The sequence below is a fragment of the Alligator mississippiensis genome, chromosome 3, assembly GCF_030867095.1.
Source record: "Alligator mississippiensis isolate rAllMis1 chromosome 3, rAllMis1, whole genome shotgun sequence".
In the NCBI taxonomy this organism is placed as follows: domain Eukaryota; kingdom Metazoa; phylum Chordata; order Crocodylia; family Alligatoridae; genus Alligator; species Alligator mississippiensis.
This window is the reverse complement of record NC_081826.1, coordinates 301,579,866-301,601,616: the sequence shown is the minus strand read 5'-3', so window position 1 is coordinate 301,601,616 and position 21,751 is coordinate 301,579,866. Positions and strand designations below refer to the sequence as shown.

The 21,751-nt window shown below is 55.6% G+C and overlaps 1 protein-coding gene across 1 annotated transcript in view; it reads left to right on the top strand.

The window, feature by feature from the left end:
- The window catches only part of LOC132249196 (complement receptor type 1-like), a 31,600-nt gene extending 14,895 nt beyond the window's left edge, over window positions 1–16,705 (top strand). The window contains exons 8-14 of the mRNA XM_059723558.1: window positions 10,252–10,434; window positions 11,304–11,492; window positions 12,192–12,413; window positions 14,636–14,956; window positions 15,302–15,399; window positions 16,239–16,431; window positions 16,551–16,705. Of these exons, the coding sequence (XP_059579541.1) occupies window positions 10,252–10,434; window positions 11,304–11,492; window positions 12,192–12,413; window positions 14,636–14,956; window positions 15,302–15,399; window positions 16,239–16,431; window positions 16,551–16,705 (1,361 nt within the window). The remainder of the gene's footprint in view (window positions 1–10,251; window positions 10,435–11,303; window positions 11,493–12,191; window positions 12,414–14,635; window positions 14,957–15,301; window positions 15,400–16,238; window positions 16,432–16,550) is intronic.
- The last annotated feature ends 5,046 nt before the right edge of the window (window positions 16,706–21,751 follow it).

The following is a 21,751-nucleotide window of genomic DNA, read 5'->3' as shown; positions in this document are numbered from 1 at the left end:
CCCGGCTTCCTGGGAGGTGGGCAGCATGCTCCTGGCCCTACCCTGCCGCTGGTGGGTGGTCAGGCTGGTCTGCTGTCCTGGTTGTCGATTGCAAAGATTATGGCCTTGTGGCAAGCCAGTAGGGGGAGCTCCTGTGTTGAGCTTCCCACCTCACCATGCCCGTCCTCCTTCTGGAGTCCACGTGTCTCTCCAGGGGTGCCTAAGCCCTGGCAGACCCCCCTTTCGACCCCCACCACAGAGTCCAGGGGTAATGTGTGCTGCCACCACCATGAGAAGGGACCGTGTGGGTCCTGTGTCCTCAGGGAAACAAAGGCCTAATAGTCCTATGGGTACTCGACCCAATACAAGAACTTGGGGCACTTCCCCAAGTCGGGGGCCAAAAAGGATAGTCTCCCTTAGTTCGCTGACCCAAGGGGTCTCCTAGGCATAATTAAACCCACCCTTCAATAAGTCTCTTACACCAGTCACAAAGGAGAACTGTATTGGTTACAGAGGGTAGGGTTAGACTAGGGTAAGAGGTAGAGCACTATTGAAGGATTACCGTTGAGCAAAACAGTCTGGCTGAGGTAGCCGTTTGATACGCAAATGCATCACTGGGAGCTGACTAGCTCTCTAGAAACACTTACAAGTATCATCCAGAACACGGTAGAGATCTGGCTTGGAGATTTCCAGAGAGACCATTTCAGATGGATCAGACTCTCTCCCTGTGTCCTGGTGTTTGGGCCATTCTGGTAAAATGGCTTCTGTCCCCCTTCTCCTTGGACCAGGCCCTCATATAGCCTTTCTGACCTCAGCAGCCCAGTCCAGTCAGCAGAGGGACCACACGCTCAGAACTAGGCTTTTGTCACGTAGGCAGGGAGGAAAATCCCCCCTTCCTCAGAAATTCAACCCCAGTGTCCCAAGCTGATTGAGTTCTGGAGAGAGACGCACACGGTGGCATTTCTGCCACAGGCCTTACATCCTGTGTCAGTGGTGCAGACAAAGGAGATTCATAGATTCATAGTTGTTGGGTTGGAAGGGACCTTCCAGATTCATAGATGTTAGGGTCAGAAGGGACCTCAATACTTCATCAAGTCCGACCCCTGCACAGGGTTAGGGTTAGGGTTAGGGTCCTAGCTTATGGCCATTATTTCCTAGCTTATGGCCATTATTTCTTGTAACCCCTGAGGGCGCCTTGGTGAATAAAACCTCACCAATTCCCTTCTGTGCCCCCGTGATGAACTTATAGGCAGCCACAAGGTCGCCTCTCAACCTTCTCTTGCGGAGGCTGAAGAGGTCCAGGTGCCCCAGTCTCTCCTCGTAGGGCTTGGTCTGCAGGCCCTTGACCATACGAGTGGCCCTTCTCTGGACCCTCTCCAGGTTATCCACATCACTCTTGAAGTGCGGCGCCCAGAATTGCACACAGTACTCCAACTGCGGTCTGACCAGCACCCGATAGAGGGGAAGTATCACCTCCCTGGACCTATTCGTCATACATCTGCTGATGCACGATAAAGTCCCATTAGCCTTTTTGATGGCTTCGTCACACTGCCGGCTCATGTTGATCTTGGAGTCCACTAGGACTCCAACATCCCTTTCCGCTTCCGTGCCTCCAAGCAGGTCATTCCCTAGGCTGTAGGTGTGCTGGACATTTTCCTCCCTAGGTGCAGCACTTTGCATTTCTCCTTGTTGAACTGCATCCTGTTGTTTTCTGCCCACTTGTCCAACCCGTCCAGGTCTGCCTGCAGCTGTTCCCTGCCCTCCGGCGTGTCCACTTCTCCCCATAGCTTTGTGTCATCCGCAAACTTGGACAGAGTACACTTCACTCCCTCGTCCAAGTCGCTGATGAAGATATTAAAGAGTATCGGTCCAAGGACCGAGCCCTGAGGGACCCCACTGCCCACACCCTTCCAGGTCGAGACCGACCCATCCACCACGACTCTCTGGGTGCGACCCTCCAGCCAATTCGCCACCCACCCGACTGTGCAGTCATCCACATCACAGCCTCTTAACTTGTTCACCAGTATGGGGTGGGATACCGTATCGAAGGCCTTCCTGAAGTCTAAGTATATGACATCCACCCCTACTCCTATGTCCAGGCGTTTCGTAACCTGGTCATAGAAAGAGACTAGATTGGTCAGGCACGATCTGCCTGCCACGAACCCGTGCTGGTTTCCCCTCAGCATAATTTGTCCTGCCGGGCTCTCGCAAATGTGAGCCTTGATAATTTTTTCAAAGACTTTGCCAAGGATGGAGGTGAGACTGACTGGCCTATAGTTGCCCGGGTCCTCCTTCTTCCCCTTTTTGAAAATGGGGACCACGTTGGCCCTTTTCCAGTCCTCCGGGACTTGGCCCGTGCGCCACGAGCGTTCAAATATTCCCGCCAGTGGCTCTGCAATGATGTCGGCCAGTGCCTTCAGCACCCTCGGATGGAGCTCATCCGGGCCTGCCGACTTAACGGCATCCAGTTCCTCCAAGTGACTCTGCACCATCTCAGGGTCTACGCATGGCAGTCTGGCGCCTTGCTGCTGCCTCTCTACAACCCCAGTGAGAGACTTGTCATGCCCCTCGCTTAGGAACACTGAGGCAAAGAACTCGTTGAGGAGTTCAGCTTTGTCCCCCCTGTCCGTCACCAATTGTTTCTGCCCATTTAGCAGTGGTCCTATTCCTCCCTGGGCCTTCCTTTTACTCCCTATATATCTAAAAAAAAATTTCTTGTCTTTTACTTGGGTTGCCATCCTCAGCTCCATGGTAGCTTTGGCCCGCCTAACTGCCTCCCTACAAGCACGAGCAGAGGAGGTATATTCATCTTTAGTGATCTCTCCCTGTTTCCACTTTTTATGTGCTGCCCTTTTGGCCCTTAGGCTGCCCTGGATTTCTCTGGTCAGCCATGGAAGCCTCCTGGCCCCTTTCCCTCTTTTGCCTCGCTCGGGGATCGTCTTGCTTTGTGCCCGAAGGATCGTTTCCTTAAGGCACAGCCACCCTTCTTGGGCTCCCATCACTTCAAAACTCCTACTGTGCAGTGCGTCCTTGACTAATCGCCTGAGTGCATTGAGATCAGCTTTCCTAAAGTCTAGCACTTTCACCCTACTAGTTACCTTACCCACTCGACGTCTTATGTTGAATTCTATTATTAGGTGATCACTGTCTCCCAGATAGCTACCGATCTGGAGGTCCCCTATCATGTCATCTCCCGTTGCCAGGACCAGGTCCAGTATGGCATTCCCCCTAGTGGGACCGTGTACCTCCCGTGTCAGGTGGAGGTCCTGTACACAAGTTAGAAACCTGCGTGAGCGATGGGACCTTGCTGTCTGCGTCTCCCAGCAGATGTCCGGGTAGTTTAGGTCCCCCATGACTACCGCCTCTTTAGCTTTTATGTTCTCCGAGAGCTGCCTCAGGAGCCCCGCATCTATTTCTTCCCCTAGATGTGGGGGTCTGTAGCAGACCCCTACCACCAAATCCCTTTCTCCTTGCCCCCCATGTAGCCTACCCCACAATCCTTCTACTTCCTCATCCTTGGATTCTGTCTTGATGAGGGTTGATGTATATTGCTCACTGACATAAAGTGCAACCCCTCCCCCTTTCTTCCCCACCCTGTCCTGTCTGTACAATCTATAGCCCTCAATATGTACCGCCCAGTTGTGGGATGAATCCCACCAGGTTTCCGTTAGCTTCATAATGCATAATGGCTGCCTTGTTCTTGGACTGGGCCCTTAAATAACCTCTCTGACCTCAGCAGCACGGTCCAATCGAAGCTGCCAATACTGGCCACAAACTGACCAATCTACAAAGCATCCCTGGCTACCTGGGCCCGCGCAGGGCCGGGCTTTCGCCGGGCTTTCGCCCCCCTGCCCAGGTGACCAGAGCCTCGCCTCCCAGGCCCCAGGCTTTTGTCATGCAGACAAGGTGGGAGATCCCCGCCCTGAGGGATTCAACAGCAGCCTCTCAGGCTGGCTGAGACAGATCTCTGGAGAGGGGCACCAAAGGTGGCATTTCTGCCACACCCCCAATCATGCGAGTGGCCTCCTCTGGACCCTCTCCATGTTGTCCACATCCCTCCTGAAGTGCGGCGCCCAGAACTGGACGCAGTACTCCAACTGCGGCCTGACCAGTGTCGCGTAGAGGGGGAGGATCACGTCCTTGGACCTGCTTATGATGCATGTGTGGATACACGGCAAAGTGTGCTTGGCTTCCTGACCGTGTCCCCACACCGTCTACGCATGTTCATTTTGGCATCAATAATGACTCCAAAATCCTTTTCTGCCTCTGCACTGATGAGAAGGGAGTTCCCCAGCCTGTAGGTCTGCTGCTGGTTCTTCCTCCCCAGGTGCAGCACCTTGCACTGGTCAGTGTTGAAACCCATCTTGTTCTCATCTGCCCACCTCTGTAATCTGTCCAGGTCTTGCTGTATCCTGTCCCTCCCCTTCTAGCATGCCCACCACACCCCAAATCTTGGTGTCATCTGTGAATTTGAACAGGTTGCTTTTCACCCCCTCTTCCAAGTCACTAACAAAGAAATTGAACAGTGTGGGCCCAAGGACCGGGCCCTGGAAGACCCCACTGCCCACATCACTACCCATCCACCACCACTCTCTGGGTGTGGCCCTCCAGCCAATTTGTGACCCCTGTGACTGTGTAGGCATCAACGCCACAGTTGCCTAGCTCTTTAATGAAAATGGGGTTAGAGACAGTGTTGAAGGCCTTCCTAAAGTCCAGAAAGACTACGTCCACCATGACACCTGTGTCCAAGGATTTTGTGACCTGATCATAGAAGGCAATCAGGTTGGCCTGACAGGATCTGCCCCTAATGAACCCATGCTGGTTGCCCTTGAGCATCCTCCCCGCTGCTGGCCCATCAGAGATGTGCTCCTTGCTAATCTTCTCAAACAGCTTCCCCAGGATTGAAGTAAGACTAATGGGACTATAGTTGCCTGAGTCCTCCCTCCTCCCTTTTACCATACCATGGAGATGGGTACCACATTGGCCCTCTTCCAGTCATCCAGCACCTGGCCAGAGCACCATGAGTGCTCATAAAGCTGTGCTAGGGGCCCCTCGATAACCCCTGCCAATTCCCTCAGCACTCTGGGGTGGAGATCATCAGGACCTGCTGATTTGAACATGTCCAGCCCCTCCAGAAGTTCTCTAACTTGGTCCTCCCTGACCCTAGGCCTGTCAGAGTCTCTCCTGAGTCCATCCTGAATCTCAGTAGGGGAGTCCCAGTCCCTGCACAAGAAAATGGAGGCAAAGAATTTGTTAAAAAGGTCTGCCTTTTCCTCTGGTGCAACCACCAGATTACCAAGCATATCCCGCAAGGACCCCACGTTACCTGGTGCCTTCTTCATGCTCCCTTTGTATTTAAAAAAGGACTTTTGGTTGTCTTTGATCCTTGATGCTAGCCCTAGCTCTGTATCTGCCTTAGCTTTTCTAACAGCCCCCCTACAGACCTGAGCGGTGGACATATACTCCTCTTTGGTGATAGCCCCTCCCTTGCACTGGGTGTACACCTCCTTTTTGGCAATCAGGTGTTCCTGAATGCCCTTGGTAAGCCAGGGGAGATTTTGAGCACTCTTGCCCACTTTGATTCTTGTTGGGACTGTCACCGCTTGGGCTAGGAGGATCGTCTCCTTAAGGAACGACCAATCATCTTGGGCACCCAGTTCCCCAACTCTCCAGGGCCCCAGTGCCTCTCCCACTAATCTCCTCAACTCATTGAAGTCAGCCTTCCTGAAGTCCAGGGCTGCTGCCTTGCTGCAGGCCCTTGACACCCTGCGCTGGATGGTGAATTCCAGCAGGCAATGATCGCTGTCACCCTGGTGGTTGAGCACCCACAGACCCCTCACCAGGTCGTCTCCCATGGCCAGGATCAGATCCAGCAGGGCATTTCCCCTGGTAGGACTGTGCACCTCCTGGGGTAGATGGAGGTCCTGTATCTCAGCCAGGAACCTCCGTGAGCGGTCAGACCTGGCCGACTGCTCCTCCCAGCAGATGTCCGGGTAATTTAGATCACCCATGATGACTACATCCCTTGCCTTAAGTGCCTCCGTGAGCTGATCTGAGAATCCGCGTTCCAGCTCTTCCTCCTGGTTGGGTGGTCTGTAGTAGACACCCACCGTTAAGTCTCTTTCCCTCCGACCCCCTGTATTGTGACCCAGAGCACTTCAGTGTGCCCCTCCTCTGACCCCGTGCTGCTCATTGAGGATGTCTATTTCTCCTTGATGTAGAGAGCCACACCCCCACCTTTCCTCCCCGCTCTGTCCCACCTGTACAACCTATAGCCCTTGATGTTCACCTCCCAGTCATGGGATGAATCCCACCAGGTTTCTGTGAGCCTTGCTATGTCTGGGTTTATACTAGCAGAGGGCGAGTTCCACCTGCTTATTCCCCATACTATGATCATTGGTGTAGAGGCATATAAGGCCTTGAATTGGTGCATGTGCCACCCCCCGATTCCAAGGACTATCTGGACCCCTGTCTCTTACCTGGGTACTCCTTGTGTATATCGCCTGTCTTAGTTGGGAGGTGTCTTCAAGTCCTCCTGTGGCCCCATCACCCAGCAAAGCTAGTTTAAAGCGCACTGCATGAGATCAGCCAACCTGCAAGACAAGACACGCTTGCCTTTAGCGGATAGCTGTAGCCTATCCCACCCAAGCATGCCCCCTGCACAAAAGTATGGGTCGTTATCCAGGAACCTGAGGCCTGCCTGGCTGCATCAACTCCGTAACCGGCGGTTGACCTCACCAATGCAGGCCTAGTGTCTCCCTCCGTCTATGTCTTCTCACCAGGAGAACAGAGGAGAATAGCACCCAGTGAAAAGCTGCAAGCAGTGTTCTCTCCCTGTGGGGCTGGAGACAGGTTGGATGCCTCTCAGTTCAAGGGCACAAGATAAGGGAACAACCTTAACTAAAAAGCCCTGCAGGTGCTGCTCCATGTGAGAGACGTGCACTTTCCACCCACACTCAGGTGGAAGGGGACAAACAGGCCAGCATGTGACTGGGTTGTACCTTGCACCACAGGTGTGCGGATTTGGGGAACTGTGTGACTTGGATGCAGTCCGAGTCCTGGAGGACTGGAAAAGGGCCAACGTGGTCCCCATTTTCAAGGGGAGGAAGGTGGACCCAGGCAACTATAGACCAGTCAGTCTCACCTCCATCCTTGGCAAAGTCTTTGAAAAAATTATCAAGGCTCACATTTGCGAGAGCCCAGCACGGCAAATTATACTGAGGGGAAACCAGCACAGGTTTGTGGCAGGCAGATCATGCCTGACTAATCTAGTCTCCTTTTATGACCAGGTTATGAAATGCCTGGACACAGAAGGAGGGGTGGATGTCGTATACTTAGACTTCAGGAAGGCCTTCGATACGGTATCCCACCCCATACTGGTGAACAAGTTAAGAGGCTGTGACTTGGATGACTACACAGTCCAGTGGGTGGCGAATTGGCTAGAGGGTCGCACCCAGAGAGTCATGGTGGATGGGTCGGTTTCGACCTGGAAGGGTGTGGGCAGTGGGGTCCCGCAGGGCTCGGTCCTTGGACCAATACTCTTTAATACCTTCATCAGTGACTTGGACGAGGGAGTCAAATGTACTCTGTCCAAGTTTGCAGATGACACAAAGCTATGGGGAGAAGTGGACACGCCGGAGGGCAGGGAACAGCTGCAAGCAGACCTGGACAGGTTGGACAAGTGGGCAGAAAACAACAGAATGCAATTCAACAAGGAGAAATGCAAAGTGCTGCACCTAGGGAGGAAAAATGTCCGGCATACCTACTGCCTAGGGAATGACCTGCTTGGAGGCACGGAAATGGAAAGGGATCTTGGAGTCCTGGTAGGCTCCAAGATGAACATGAGTCGGCAGTGTGACGAAGCCATCAGAAAAGCCAATGGCACTTTATCGTGCATCAGCAGATGCATGACGAATAGGTCCAGGGAGGTGATACTTCCCCTCTATCGGGCGCTAGTCAGACCGCAGTTGGAGTACTGCGTGCAATTCTGGGCGCCGCACTTCAAGAGGGATGCGGATAACCTGGAGAGGGTCCAGAGAAGGGCAGCTCGTATGGTCAAGGGCCTGCAGACCAAGCCCTACGAGGAGAGACTAGAGAACCTGGACCTCTTCAGCCTCCGCAAGAGAAGGTTGAGAGGCGACCTTGTGGCTGCCTATATGTTCATCACAGGGGCACAGAAGGGAATTGGTGAGTATTTATTCACCAAGGCGCCCCTGGGGTTTACAAGAAATAATGGCCACAAGCTAGCAGAGAGCAGATTTAGACTGGACATTAGGAAGAACTTCTTCACAGTTCGAGTGGCCAAGGTCTGGAACGGGCTCCCAAGGGAGGTGGTGCTCTCCCCTACCCTGGGGGTCTTCAAGAGGAGGTTAGATGAGTATCTAGCTGGGGTCATCTAGACCCAGCACTCTTTCCTGCCTATGCAAGGGGTCAGACTCGATGATCTATTGAGGTCCCTTCCGACCCTAACACCTATGAATCTATGAATCTATGCTGCCCTGATCGTGGCAGGGATCAGACTCTGTGCATCCGAGCTGCTGAAGGGACATGATTTTAGTGCTGAATGTGCTGCACACCTCTGCTGTTAAGAGGAAATGGAGGTGAAACAGCTGCAAGCACTGAGTGATCCTAGATCGCACAGGATGCACGGCCACTTTTAATAAACATCCAGCCATAAAGTCAGGGGCTGGGCAGTGCCCTGCTGCCAAAAGAGAAGGAGAAGGAGAGGTGAGGAATTAAAGGTGGCATTAAATGTGGCTATAGCCCTGCTGTAAGGACCCCCGACATAGCGATAAGATGCCCCAGGCGTGGGGACCGCAGACGTCTGGTTACAACGTGCAGGGGAGACAGCTGGACCTAACCAAGGAGGCCTGACCTATGGCTGGGAAGAATCGAGGTGGCTTGTAGCAGTGACCCACCCGCACAAGGGACCAATGCAGTCTGTGGGGGCAGGACTAGAAGCATTAGGTGCAGGGCACTGGAGGGGATTGCACTTCTCTGCTTGCTCTGGTTCAGCCTCAGCTCCAGCATTGTGTGCGGCTCTGGGCTCCACATTGACGAAGGACCTTCAATATCAGAGTCCCAGAGCAATGGAGCAGAAAGCAGGGGGGGGCGTGCGGCAAAGCGCAGAAAGCTGACAACTCCCCATTTTGGAGCACAGGCCAGATCCTCCCTGCCCACTGTCTGTCCAACCTCCCCTTGAACACCTTGGGTGGCGGGGAGCCCACACCATCCCTGGGCGCCTGCTCCATCCCCTCACTCTTCTCACAGTGAAGAACTCTTTCCAGGTCTCCAATCTAAAGCTTCAAGCCATTTGTCTGTGTCATCCTCTCCGGAGCATCCTCTCTGGTGCTTTCCCTCTTCTTTAAGGCAGCCCTTCCAGTATTTGCAGGCTGCTGTCATGTTCCCTCTTAAGCACTTTTTCCATGATCTGAACATGCCCAGCTCCTTCAGCCTCTCCTATGACTTGCCTTCCTTGAGCATCTCTGTAGCTACCTCTGGCCCCTCTCTAACTTCTCCACATCCTTTTTAAAACGGGGAGCAGAGACCGGCACACAGTATCTGGATGAGGCCGAACCAGTTCTGAGCAGAAAGGCGCAATCACCTCCCGTGTCTTGCACCTAATAATACTACGGATTCAGCCCAAAGACGCATTGAACTTTTTGGCTGCATCACACGGCAGACTCAGAATGAGCCTGAGGTCTGCCGAAACTCCCAAGTGCTTTTCCATAGCGCTGCCATGTTGGTGCTTTTGATTATTCCTTCCAACATACAGCACCAGACCATCGTCTGAATTGAACTGCATCCGGTCAGCTCCAGCCAGGTTTTGCTCACATCCTCTAACGTGTTCACAATCCTTCCTAGTTTTGTGTTATCCGCAAACTTGCTCCAGAAGCTTTCTGGGCCAGAGCATGGGCATCTCTCTAAGAGATTCAGCCTGGGTCGCTGCTGGTCCTGATACTCCGCGCAGGGATACACCGGGCAGGGCTGCCACGGGCAGCAGCTCTGTTGTTTGAGGTTCTCTGTGGCCAGGAGGCCGGATGGGATGGGCACAGCTGGCTCTTGCCTTCCCCGTGGCTCCTGACTGCCCGGGCAGGGGAATCCCTGGATCACAGAGGGGGTGACAAAGGTCCTTGTCATGCAGCAGCCAAAGGTAGGACGTCTGTGTGAGACCAGGTAGTGGCTCTGTAGTGGCCGATGAGAACAGCACGCAGGGTCCAGCTGGGGCTGGAGCCATTTCCCAGTGACGCTATCCCCATATTCCTTCTGCAGAAAAGTGCGGAGAGCCAGTCCCCGGGGACGACCGGGCTGAGTTCACACCCAAACAGCCCTCCTACAGGCCAGAAGACTCGGTGACATGGAGCTGCCCTGAGGGGTATCGGCCCTCGCTGGCCAACAGCACATGCATGCTGTCAGGGAGCAGGAGTAGGTGGAGTCGGACTGCCTGGTCTGTTGGTGAGTTTGAGACTCCCCAATTCACGGGGCTCCCAGGGGCTCTGGTGTCCTGCGTTGTGGCCTCTGCTGCACCTGGGCTTCCTCCCATCTGCCTTTCTCCCCCAACAAGCCCTGGGCATCTGCGCTGGCATCTCAGCTTCTGCCATGGTTCGGGGTAGCTCTGGTCTGTGCCCCACAGCCAGGGCCTAGGCTCCCAGCACTGGATACCGCCAGGGCCAAGGGCATCAGGACCTGGCAGAGGGGCTCAGGGTGCACGTGGGGGGAGGCGCAGGGCAGCCCAGGAGTGGCAGGTCAAGGGGAGAGCAGACCGGGGAAGGGGCCTTGCAGCGAGGGGTCCAGGGGTGTTGGTGTGGCTGAAGGAAGGGGCCAAATTCTGCCCTGGTGCTGGCTGCTGCTGTCCTTCAACAGGAAATGGAGGGGCTGCTGTAGGGAGAGAGGGCAGGGAAGCATCTTGGGGAGCAGGCCGGGCGCTGGGGGGGGGTCCTGGTGCTGAGGGCTGTTGTCACAAGGGAGCAGCTGCACCGTGGTGTGGGTAGGTTGGAGGGATGCACAGGCAGCTCAGGGCAGACGGGGCCCACGTCTTGGCACCTGTCAGGGTGCTGAGTTGTCAGGTGATGTGTGTGCCGGTGGGGGGCAAAGGGCCTGGGGGGTGCCCTAATGTTGTGGGGCATTGGAGGGGGATGCGGGCTGAGGGGTTTTTGGGGAAGAGATGGCTGTGGGTGGAGGGCGCAGTCCAAGCAGGGGTGAACATCCTCTCAGCTGAAGGGAGAGGGGCTGGCAATGAGTTGTGCAGCTGGCACGGCCCTGCAGCGGAGGGAAGCATCATTAGGGAGCTGTGCTGCTGAAACAGGATCTTTCTTTCCCTCCAGGGTTTTGTACACTTAGTGGAAACTGGCTCCAGCTCATGTATACCAGCTCCTTCCCGACAGAGTGTGAAGTCGGTCAGAGTGTCTGGGTGAGCTGTCGCCAGGAGCAGTTTGAGGGGGGCTCAGGCTGGCTGCTGTGTGTGGACCGAGCCGGGCGTCCTGAGTGGGACACAAGCCGCATGAAGTGCATCGGTGAGTGCTGTGTGCAGGCGGGGGTCGATGGGGCTGGAGGGGGATGTGAGCCCAGGGCCGGAGCTCCCCACCGGAGCTGTGAGCAGGGGGAGGCCAGCGACACTAAAAGAGAGACGTGTGTTGAGGTGGAGCAGGGATTCCTGCTCTGGGCCGTGTCCCTGGGGCGTCAGGAGACTGCCATTGCCAGGACCAGCCCCGGTCCGGCTCCCCAGCTGCAGGCTGGGTATTTCCCTGCCTGACACACTCATGCCCTGGCTAAAGCCCCCTGTGTCCTCACCAGCCACCTTGGCCTGGGGCAGCTCTGCTGGGGGTGGAGCACAGGGAGGACAGCGGGAAGGAGTGTTCCCCATTGCAGCCCTGTGGCCAAATCCTGCACCCTGCGTCTGTCTGGGATGTTCCTGGGTCAGTGCCAGGTCCTGGCCCAGGCTCCTCCAGCAGTTTGGGATCCCTGGTGCTTCCCCATGTAGCTGGATGTAAGCAGCCTGCTGTGCGGACTGGGGAGCCCCTGACACCCCCGTGCCTTTGGCTGGATGGGTGGGGATCCGTGCAGGACCTGTCCCCGTGCAGTGCTCCACTCCCAGTATAGCTGCTTCAGGTCAAGGGCTCTTGGAGCTCCTGGGAAATCATCCCACAGCCCCAGACCCATCCTGGGCTGGCCAGGACACATTCCTCACCAACACATGGGCCTTGTCTCTGCAGAGAAATGCCACAGGCCCCAATGGGACCCCAGACTTCAGTTTGTACCAGACCGACCGTTTTATAGCCGGAATGAGATGGTGAAGCTGAGCTGCCTGGATGGGTCTCCTCCATCGCTCCCTGAGATCTACTGTGCGAGGCATGCTCAGGATAAGCAGAAAGTCTGGGCTGTGCGGGGTGGCTGGAGCAGATGGTGCCACATTGAAGAGAACGTGACCTGTGCAGGTGGGTGCGGGAAGAGCTGCCCCTGCACTGTCGCACTTGGCTCCCACTGCAGCACAAGAACCAGCTTGGTCCGTGGAGTCTCCACGTCTCTCCGGCCAGCCGGGGCAGGGCCGTGTCCAGGGCTGGCTGCCAAGGGAGCCAGGAGGCCAAGGCCCTGCTGGGTGGGTTGTGGCAGCTGGCTCAGTTCCTCTGAGCCCCTCCGGCTCCCCACGGCCAGGCCACGTTCAGCTGCAGCAGGACCCCCAGAGCCCTGCCCAGCGCAGCAGTGCTCCACCTGTGCAGCCTCACAGGCCAGATGAGCGGTGCAGGGCTGGTCTGTGGGCTGGGTCCCATGTGCAGGGCTGGCCTGCAGGCCTCATCCAGCCCATGCTCAAAGCATGAGATCGGTCTGTGGGACAGACCCCATGCACCAGATCCAGCCATGGAGCAACCCCACGTGCCCATGCACTGCATCCAGTTGTGGCCCCATCCTGGGACCCAGCCTGACCATGTGCACCAGATCAAGCTGTAAAATAACCCCACACTTTTGTGCGATCTAGTGCATGGGACTGTGTCATCCAGCCCTCCATCTTCCAGAGAGAAATCATGTACTTGTCCTAAAGTCAGAGAATCAGGTCCATGGACCTGTGTAAGAGCTAGCTGCACTACTTCTACCCAAGCTCTGTGCTTCTACCCAAGCTCCCTTCCCCAGGCCTCTGGATTTGGTCTGTGCCAAATGGGCCTGTAACGTGGTTCACCTGCACATTCTCCAGGGTGAATTTCATCAGGCCCTGCTGACTTGATTCGTCATAAGAACAGAAGAGCTGCTGTGTCCTGGGTCAGGCCCTGGTCCATCTTGCCCATCTGCTGTGTCACATGGTGGCAGGGAGCGGAGGCTGGAAGGGAGAGGGACCTGGGTTTGACCAGGGCTTTTCCCCTGTCCCTCTCTGTCTGGCAGACACCAGCATTCAAGGCCCCGGGGAATTCAGATCCCTCGAACTGATCTAACATTTACCCCCGTGGTGGGCCAGTAGTGGGTGCTCCTGCACTGAGCCACCCACTGCGCTGCGCCCGAGCACCTACCGGGCTCCGAGTGCCTCCTTGGGGGTGCCTCACATCTGGCCAGCTCCTTACCAGGAGCACACCCATAAGTCTGGGGTCATGGCTGCCACCACCCAGGGGTCTGGACTGTTTCTGGGCCCTGTGCCCCCTGGGGTACACAGGCCTTGTAGCCCTTGAGGGTGATATACCCACTGAGAGGCCTTGGGCTGCTTCCTTTAGCCTGAAGCACAAAAATGAGCTTTGCTTGGTCATCTGAGCCAAGGGAATAAAAAAGGCATGCCCGAACCCTCTCCCAAGGAGTCCACCGTGCTTGGTACAGTGGAGACCTTTCATCACCGTCCTGATCCAATCCTGGCCAGGTGGTGTTCGATGCTAGCCAATTAATTTGAACTGCATCATCACTACCTAGTGGAGTGACAGGGGATCCTGCTCCTGCCCCTAGGCCATGAGGTTTTTGCCAAAACAATTGAGAGGATGAGTTCCCACCCTGCTACCTGTGGTCAGTCGTTAGGCAGAGTGGGCTGCTCAAGAACCAGAGTGGCAGACACATGAGAGAGAGAGATGGATGGAGAAGGGGAACATACTACCCCCAGGGTGAGCAGAATGCTGGAGCAGGATTCCTCCACAACCCCGTCCTTTGCTCACTCTGGCTGTGCTCCTTCCTTCCTCCTGCTGTACTTCTTTCCAGCAGGGATCTGGCTACAGTGACCCTTTGCTGCAAAAAAACAAATCCAAGCAGGCATGGGAGGAGATGCAGCAGGGAGAGGCTGCAGGTCCAGGGGTTGCGGCTGTCACTGGGGCCCTGGCAGGTGCCTGCAGCCAGCACGTGTGTGCGGGTCAGGGGGTCTTCCCATGCGCTGTGTCCTCGCTGCAGATTCTGGCCCCCTCAAGGGCTGCCCCCCCCCCCCCATCAGCACTGCATGGAAAAACATGAGCTGTGCTAGGCTGTGGAAAGAGCTGGGTGACAGCAAAGGAACTGGGTTTATTTGGACCTGAGCCACCCCTGGGCTCCGCACAGACATGGTGGTCACACATCTTTTGTCCGGGCTGCCATCAGTGAGCCTGGCATCTTAACCCCTCCACCCCTGCACAGAGGTCAGGGCTGGTCTGACTGCAGCACCCTTCAGGGCCATGATATCTGCAGGGTGGGGAGTAACCCCTACGTGATGTTTGTTCCACAGACAGCCCCAACATCACCACTGGGACACCATTGATTACACCCACTAGCATTAGCCTTGGATGGATTTGCACCCCCTCTAAGTCCTGCCTGAGCATTTCAGCCATGGAGGTCAAGTGCCTGCCGGCTGGACCCCAGGCCAACCCCTGCTGGAGGCCAGCAGACAGCCAAGGGCAGACAATAGGAGGCCAGGCTGGGACACTTACCTGCAGCAACCTGCAACCCTTCACCCTCTACAATGTCACCATCTCTGCACGGTATGGGGCTACCAGATCCTCCCCCAGTGCTGTCCTCGACACGCAGCTGCTCAGGACAAGTGAAACAGGTAAGGGGTGGGGGGTGAATCGCAAGCCGTGGGTGGGAGCTGTGGGCTGTGTGCAGAGCTGGAGCAGGGGAGCAGCTGTGTATGAGGATGCAGCACCCTTGCACCTGCACCTTTCCTAGGGGCAGGGGCAGGGGCAGGGGCAGGGTAATTCCTCTACTGCCTTCGCTACCAGGAAGGAGCTGCATGATTTCTCAGCTCCTGCTTCCCCCATATCTGCGCCTCCATGGAGAAGGGGCAGGGCCCAGCCACAGCTCCTTGGCCTGCAGCTCTCCCCATGGTGCTGAGCTGTGGGTGCTGGGCCTGGCCCCAGGGCCTGGGCAGTGACCTGCTGTTCCTTTGCTCTAGTGCCAGACCAGCCCCAGATAGAGCCGAGGGACCCCAGCACCGGATCCCTGCAGTGGAAGCAGCTGCTGTCCTGCCACGGGGACATCCTCGGGTACCAGGTACCAGGGCCCTTGGACTTGTTGCCCCAAGCCTTTGCTGGTTGCCTCCCCCACCTTCTGCTCCATGTTTCAGGGGTTTTTAAAGCCTGTGTCAGAGGCTCTGGGTGCTGCTGGAGCCCAGGCTGGGGATGGGGACTGGGTTGTGCCAATGGCCCTGCTGGAATCATCCCTGGAAGGTCCTGAAAGAGGGTCTAACCCATCTGCTCAGGATCAGGGTCAGACCCACACTGCATTGGGGTCAGTAATTCCCCCTCGTCAGACTGGCCTGGACTGGGGGGGTTTGCCTTCCTCTGCAGTGGGGGCCTTTGCCTGCAATCTCTCAAGTGCATGTTAGTACGCTTTGCAAGAGCAAAACATTGGCAGTCATGGTCCCCCTGCTTTCCCTGTGGCAGGGTTGGGAGCTATGATGCCTGGTGCTATGTCAGGGTGTTGGTGTTGTGCTGCTCAGAGGTTGCACACTGGATGTATCTGGGCTGGTTTGCACAGGACTGATCCTGCTCCAGGCAGGAGCTGGACTAGCTGCGACCTCTGCAGGTCTCTGCCAGCCCCACTTCTGTAGGGCTCAATGACTATGATTTCTATGACTTGCTCCTGAGTGCCCAGCACCGCCTATCAATCTCTGGCTGCCTTTGGCACTGTGCACCGTGAGGTCATGCTGGGAGATGGGGGTCTGCCTCTGGGCAAGGTCCTTCTGTCCCTGCTGTGAGAGGTCCCAAAGGACAGTGTGGGGAAATAGGTCAAGGACCCAAGAAGTTCCCATGGGGTCTCAGGTTCCTGCCCTGGATCCCTCTAAGGTGGGGCAGGCCTGAGTCCTCCCGGCGCTGCGCTGTTCCCTGCAGCTGAACATCACGGCCTGGAGAGAGAACGACGACAGATTCTTGGAGGAGCAGGTGGTGCAGGTGAACCCATCAGTCACTGAGTACAGGCCGCCCCACTGGAGACCCGGGACCAACTACTCGGTGACAATCCAGGGCCTCACAGCTGCGGGCCTGGGGGAGGCATCACAATGGGCCTTTGAAATGGAAATGTCAGGTAATGGCCACTGCCCCCAGGATGTGCCAACGCACAGTGCCCCAGGGTGTGCCAATGCTGGGAGCAGCCTGGAGCCTCGGTATGTGGTTGTGACAGGACCATGGGTGTCTGTGTTGCAGGGAAGCAGGAGTCCAGCCCAGTGGGGATCACACCAGGCTACGTGGCCATCGCTGTGGTCATGCCACTGGTGGTGGCTGCTGGAGCCTTGCTGCTGTGGGTTGTGCTCTCCAGGTCAGTCTGGGGCACGTCTTCGGCCTGCTCTGCCCATCCCTGACAACTGCTGGGGGTGCAGCAGGGACAGGAGCAGGGTGGGGGTGAGACATGGCCCCAGGTGCTCCCTGGGGGCTGCTCCCAGGGCAGCGGTGTAGGGACACCCAGCCCACCCCTGTGCACACAGGGTTGCTGCATAGCCAGGTTAGAACTACAAGGAACTATGACACTCCCAATGGTAACACAACCCTTACCCAGCTCCAGCCCCTAGTGCTCTCCGAACTCACCTCTCACTCCTTGGTGTCATTGTTTGATTGGAGAGGAGGCTGCCTAATATGTCCTAGAGCAAGCCTGTTTCTTTAAATACCAGCTAGTTCTGCCAGGGCACCTGCAGCCCTCAGGGCGAATCACAGCTTCTGACCCCCCTACAGCCATGCCCATGCCTGGCATGTGCTTCAGCTCCTGGGCCCCCTGGCCCCTATCTCTGTCCTTATTTTGCACAGGCCTCATGACCCTGGCCTTTGCCCAAGCGCATCTTTCTTCTTCCTCCCTTTTTCTCTTTGGACTTTAAACTCCATTGCCCCTCCGCCGTCCCACCACAGGCCTATGGTATGCCCTGAAATCAAGGCTGCTAGCCTGTCTGTAAATACGGCATGCCTCCTGACACTGGACAAACACTTCTAGGAAAGACAAATGAAAAACACAAACCATGGCTACCTGTCTGCATGACAAGGACTCCCCTTGCCTCCAGTGCTATTCCCCTGTGGGCACCAGCACCCTCTTGGCCTGCCTTCACAGCAGCCCCAGTGCCAGCTAGGAGAGCACCTGCATTCCCCTTGCCCTGCAGCTCTTGTCCCAGCAGCCTCCAGGGTCAGACTTCCCCTCCGGGTTCAAAACCTGTGATCATACACCTCCCTGGCCCTGGCCCTACCGGGCAGGTGCCTCCCTGGGCTGTCCCAGGAGTTTCCTGGTTCACCTTGCTGGATCAGCCTCAGGGTGGCTCCCTGCTGCTGACCTCTTCTGTGCTCCTATCCTGTCTGCTGTGCAAGGCTGTAGCCCACGGTGCTGCAGTAGCACAGCTAGCTCTGTGTTAAGGGCTGGCATCAGCTAACTCCCCCAATACCTGTTCCCTGGCAGCTTTATCCACCTGAGGCTCTCTCTGCTTCTCCTTCACCCTTACAATAACAGGACCATGTGGTGCTCCCTTACAGCCCAGCACCTCCTCTCCTAGTCTCAGCTGGGCTGGGCCTGGGGCTGGAGCAGGGGGGCACACCATGCTATGGGTCCCTCAGGTTACCCCAGCACAGACCCTGTGGGGTCATACAGCTGTCCTTTCAGGAGTGGTGCCGAGCCCAGAGCAGTGGCACAGAGGTGCAGTTAGGCATTGGATTTCCCCATGGCCCTTTACCCACGATCAAATGTCTTTCCTCTTGCAGACGGTGCCGGGCCAGAACAAGGAGCTCAGGGCAGGAGCACTATGCAGGTAGGAGCCTGGGGTAACCCCACATACAACCCTGGCTGGTGCCAGTTCCTGGAAGAAACTGGCACCAGCAAAGAGAGGGGCCCCTTCTAGCTGGGGGCTGCCTGAGGGGCATGGTGCTCCCTGGAGTAGGGCAGATGCCAATGGCTCCAGAACCCCATGGCACACAAGCACCCCACATTCCTGGGGGGGAGGCAGGATGCACCAAGGGCCCTGTTGAGCCCAGGGCGGGTGAGTGACTCTTCCAGGGCATGACATTTTCCTACTCTCCCCCCCCCTCCTCCCAATCACAGAGCTACAGCCCCGTGACCCATCGGACATCTACTGCCGCATCCAGGGCCCTCTGCCAGCAGTGCCCAAAGCTGCCGAGAGTGATATCCCTGCCTTGACCCTGAAGGCCTGAGCCACTGCCATGCTGGACACACACGGAGAGCCTCTCCCCTCTGCAGGCCAAGACATCAGAGCTATGGTGACAATTCCTGCACTCTTCAGGCATCAGGAGACAAGCAGAGGCCTCTGGACCAACTGCGGGGCTTGAGAGTATGGCAAGATAGGACCCATGTGTCCCCCAACCCTGTGCTGTTTTTCCCCTGCCAAATCCTGCCTTCCAGTCCAGGCAACCTCAGCCTCATTTGGCCACAAAACATGCTCTAGTCCTTATCCTCTATCCACACAGCAAAAAATCAGGTTTGGGAAGTCTCCAGTCACCCCCTTTCTATGGCCTCTGCCTCCCCTCCATCCGTAACCCAGCCAACTCGGGGAAACAGAAACCAAAGAACACAAGTGACAGCCTCAGCTCAAAGGAGTGTCCCACATGGGACTCGGCGCACCCCTTGGGATTGGGCTCCAAGTGGAATGGAAAACGCAACAGAAAGAGCCTGGAGGAATTAGCTTGCTTCCTATGCAGGTCCCAGCTTCTCTTCCCTCAGGGCGGCCTCCTGAGCCTCATGCCTCTCCGAAAAGTGTTCCTCCCCAGTGGTTTCCACAGCCAGACTGCCTGCCCTGGCTGGAGGCTTGGGCTTCTACAGGGCTCCCTGGGTCACTCCCTGGGATATCAAGCTCTGCCCGCACCTGGGCCTGGAAGCCATCTGCCTTCTTGCTTCTGGCTCCCCTGCCTGTGAGTTGGCCCCTGGCATCACCACTGGGCATAGAGAGGTGAGACACGGAGATGAAATGGAAGAAAGCAAAGAGGGAGAGTTAAAACCCAGGGAAGCAGGGGGAAGGAACCTCTGCCAGGGACAGCAGGCGCCAGCAGACACACCAAAGGGCAAAGAAGAAGAGGTGAAGGGATGAGGTGAAGGAAAGGGAAAGGTCCAGGTACCCCTAGACCCTCTTCTCATTCTATTATCAGGGTCAGGGCCCCATTACACCTCTGGTGGGCCAGTAGGGGACACTTCTGCACTAAGCCATCTGCCTCACTGCACCCAACCAAAACCACACTTCAGGTATCTCCCCTGGGGTACCTAGGTCCAGCCAACCCCCTTCCTGGAGCACACCCGCAGGCCTGGGGTAACTGCTGCCACCACCCAGCGTCTGGTCTTTGTTGCTGCCCAGGGTACACAGACTCTGTAGACCTTGTAGATGCTTTGCCTCCAGCAGGAGGTATCTAGGTGCTTCTTATAGCCTGAAGCATTAACAGTAGCCTCCCTTAGTCAGCTGAGCAAGGGGAGCTATGTGACAGCTGAAAAGTGTGCCTGTGTGATAAAGGTACTTGCTGAAGGCCCTATGAAGATTAGACCAAGTGTTTTTCTGTATTTATTTAGATATTAAGCTATATGTTGTTGCTAAGAGCCTAATTAAAGTTTAAGATGTAGTGAGGCCTTGTATAAAGTAAGGCCTAGTAAATTTAGCAAAGCCTTGAAGTAGTAAGGCCCTGTGGCATAGTTAAAATTACCTTATCAAAGGAATACAAGGCTTGTACTGCTAATTGGTCAGTCTAAGGACAGTTGAAGTAAAAGGAATCTGAGTGGTTGTACATTATCAGAACCATTCAGGAGCTATAAATTAGCTGGAATATCTGGAAACCATTCAAAAGCAAGATACAGATCTGTGAAAAAAGATTAATTAGCTGTTGCCTGGATCAGTGGGCCCATGGACCTCGAGGAGCCCAAGGACTGCATTCCAGGGTCCTTCCCAGTACCCTTCGGACAGCGCTGTTCAGGGATGCCTGAATTCATGAACTTTGTGGAAAGAGAAGCTTGCTATGTATCAGGCATCAGAGGAGACTGCTGATAAGTTGCCGACATGAATTGCTTTTGTCTGTCATTATTTGTCTTGTTACTATGCGTAGATGTGTTTTTGTTAAGTCAATAAACCTTTCTTACCTTTCTACCCCCGACCATACTCTCCATCCCAAACCCTCCGCAGGCGGCTGGGACAGAGCTAAAAGGCCTAATCCCTCTCAAGCAGGTACAGCAAGGCTTGCTATAATGGACAGCTTTACTGATTGGAGAGGGTAGGTAAGCATGGAGAGGGGTACAGGTCAGAGAAGTATCCAGAGAATAACCCTGGGGGAACAGAAGTGGCTTGATAGCCTTTTGATATGCTTCTAAAACACTCGATCCTAAGTTACTGGCTAAATTTCAGGTAGGTTACTCACATGTTCACCCAGAGTCTAAAAGAGCTCCAGAGGCCATTTGCTTGTTTCCATGTTCCCAAAGATGGCTGTCCCCTTCCTCACTGAAGGACCTTCTTACACACCTATCGTGACCTCACCAATAAGTTCCCACGAGAAGCAGCTGCACTGGCTGCTGATCAGTGCTTCCAAATGACACCAGCCTGACCAGGTGAGATGACCAGTCACATGACCTGCAGTAGGGGGAACCTGGGACAATAGAGGAGCAAGTTCCCCCTCCCCTTGGAATTGTTCCAGCCCAGCCCGTCACACAGACACAATGGTGACAGGAGGCGGGGGTGGGCTGGTCCCTTACAGCAGAGAGACAGACTGGGGGGGCGGGGGGCAGTGATTTCTCCACGATACCTGTGGCAGGTTCCAGCATGACATCTGGTGCTGTGTCAGGGGTCACGGCCATTTTAGGAGAGTTTAGTTATCTAAACCTAAACTCATGGATTGTCTGGGTTGGCTTGGACAGGGCTGATCCTGCCTCAGGCAGGGGTTGGACTAGCTGTGACCTGCCAGCCCCGCTGCTCTGGGATTCTCATTTTTTGCATCCTGAAAACTGAACGTGTATAGTCACACTTTGCTTTATCTCTTTAAGCCAATTTCTTATCCACCAAAGCGGACATTCCCTGCAATCCTGTGCCTACCTGACTAAGTTAAGAGCCTCTGATGAGGGGCCTTATCTAGGGCTTTTTGGAAGTCTAAATATACTGTCAACTCAATATCCTTGACCGACCTGCTTACTGACACCCTCAGAGAACTCTAGTAGGTTGGCGAGGCATGATTTCCCCTTGGCAAAGCTGTGTGGATTCTTCCCCAGCAAGCCATGTTCATCAATTTGCTGAACAGTTCTTTTATTATCATTATTATTATTATGGTCTCTACCAGTTTTTCAGGATCAAAATTTAGGCTCAGCAGCCTACAGTTCTCCGCATCCCCTCTAGAGCCTTTTTAAATGCAGGAGTCACATTTTGCCACCCTCCTGTCCTCTAGTAACATAGGTGGTTTTA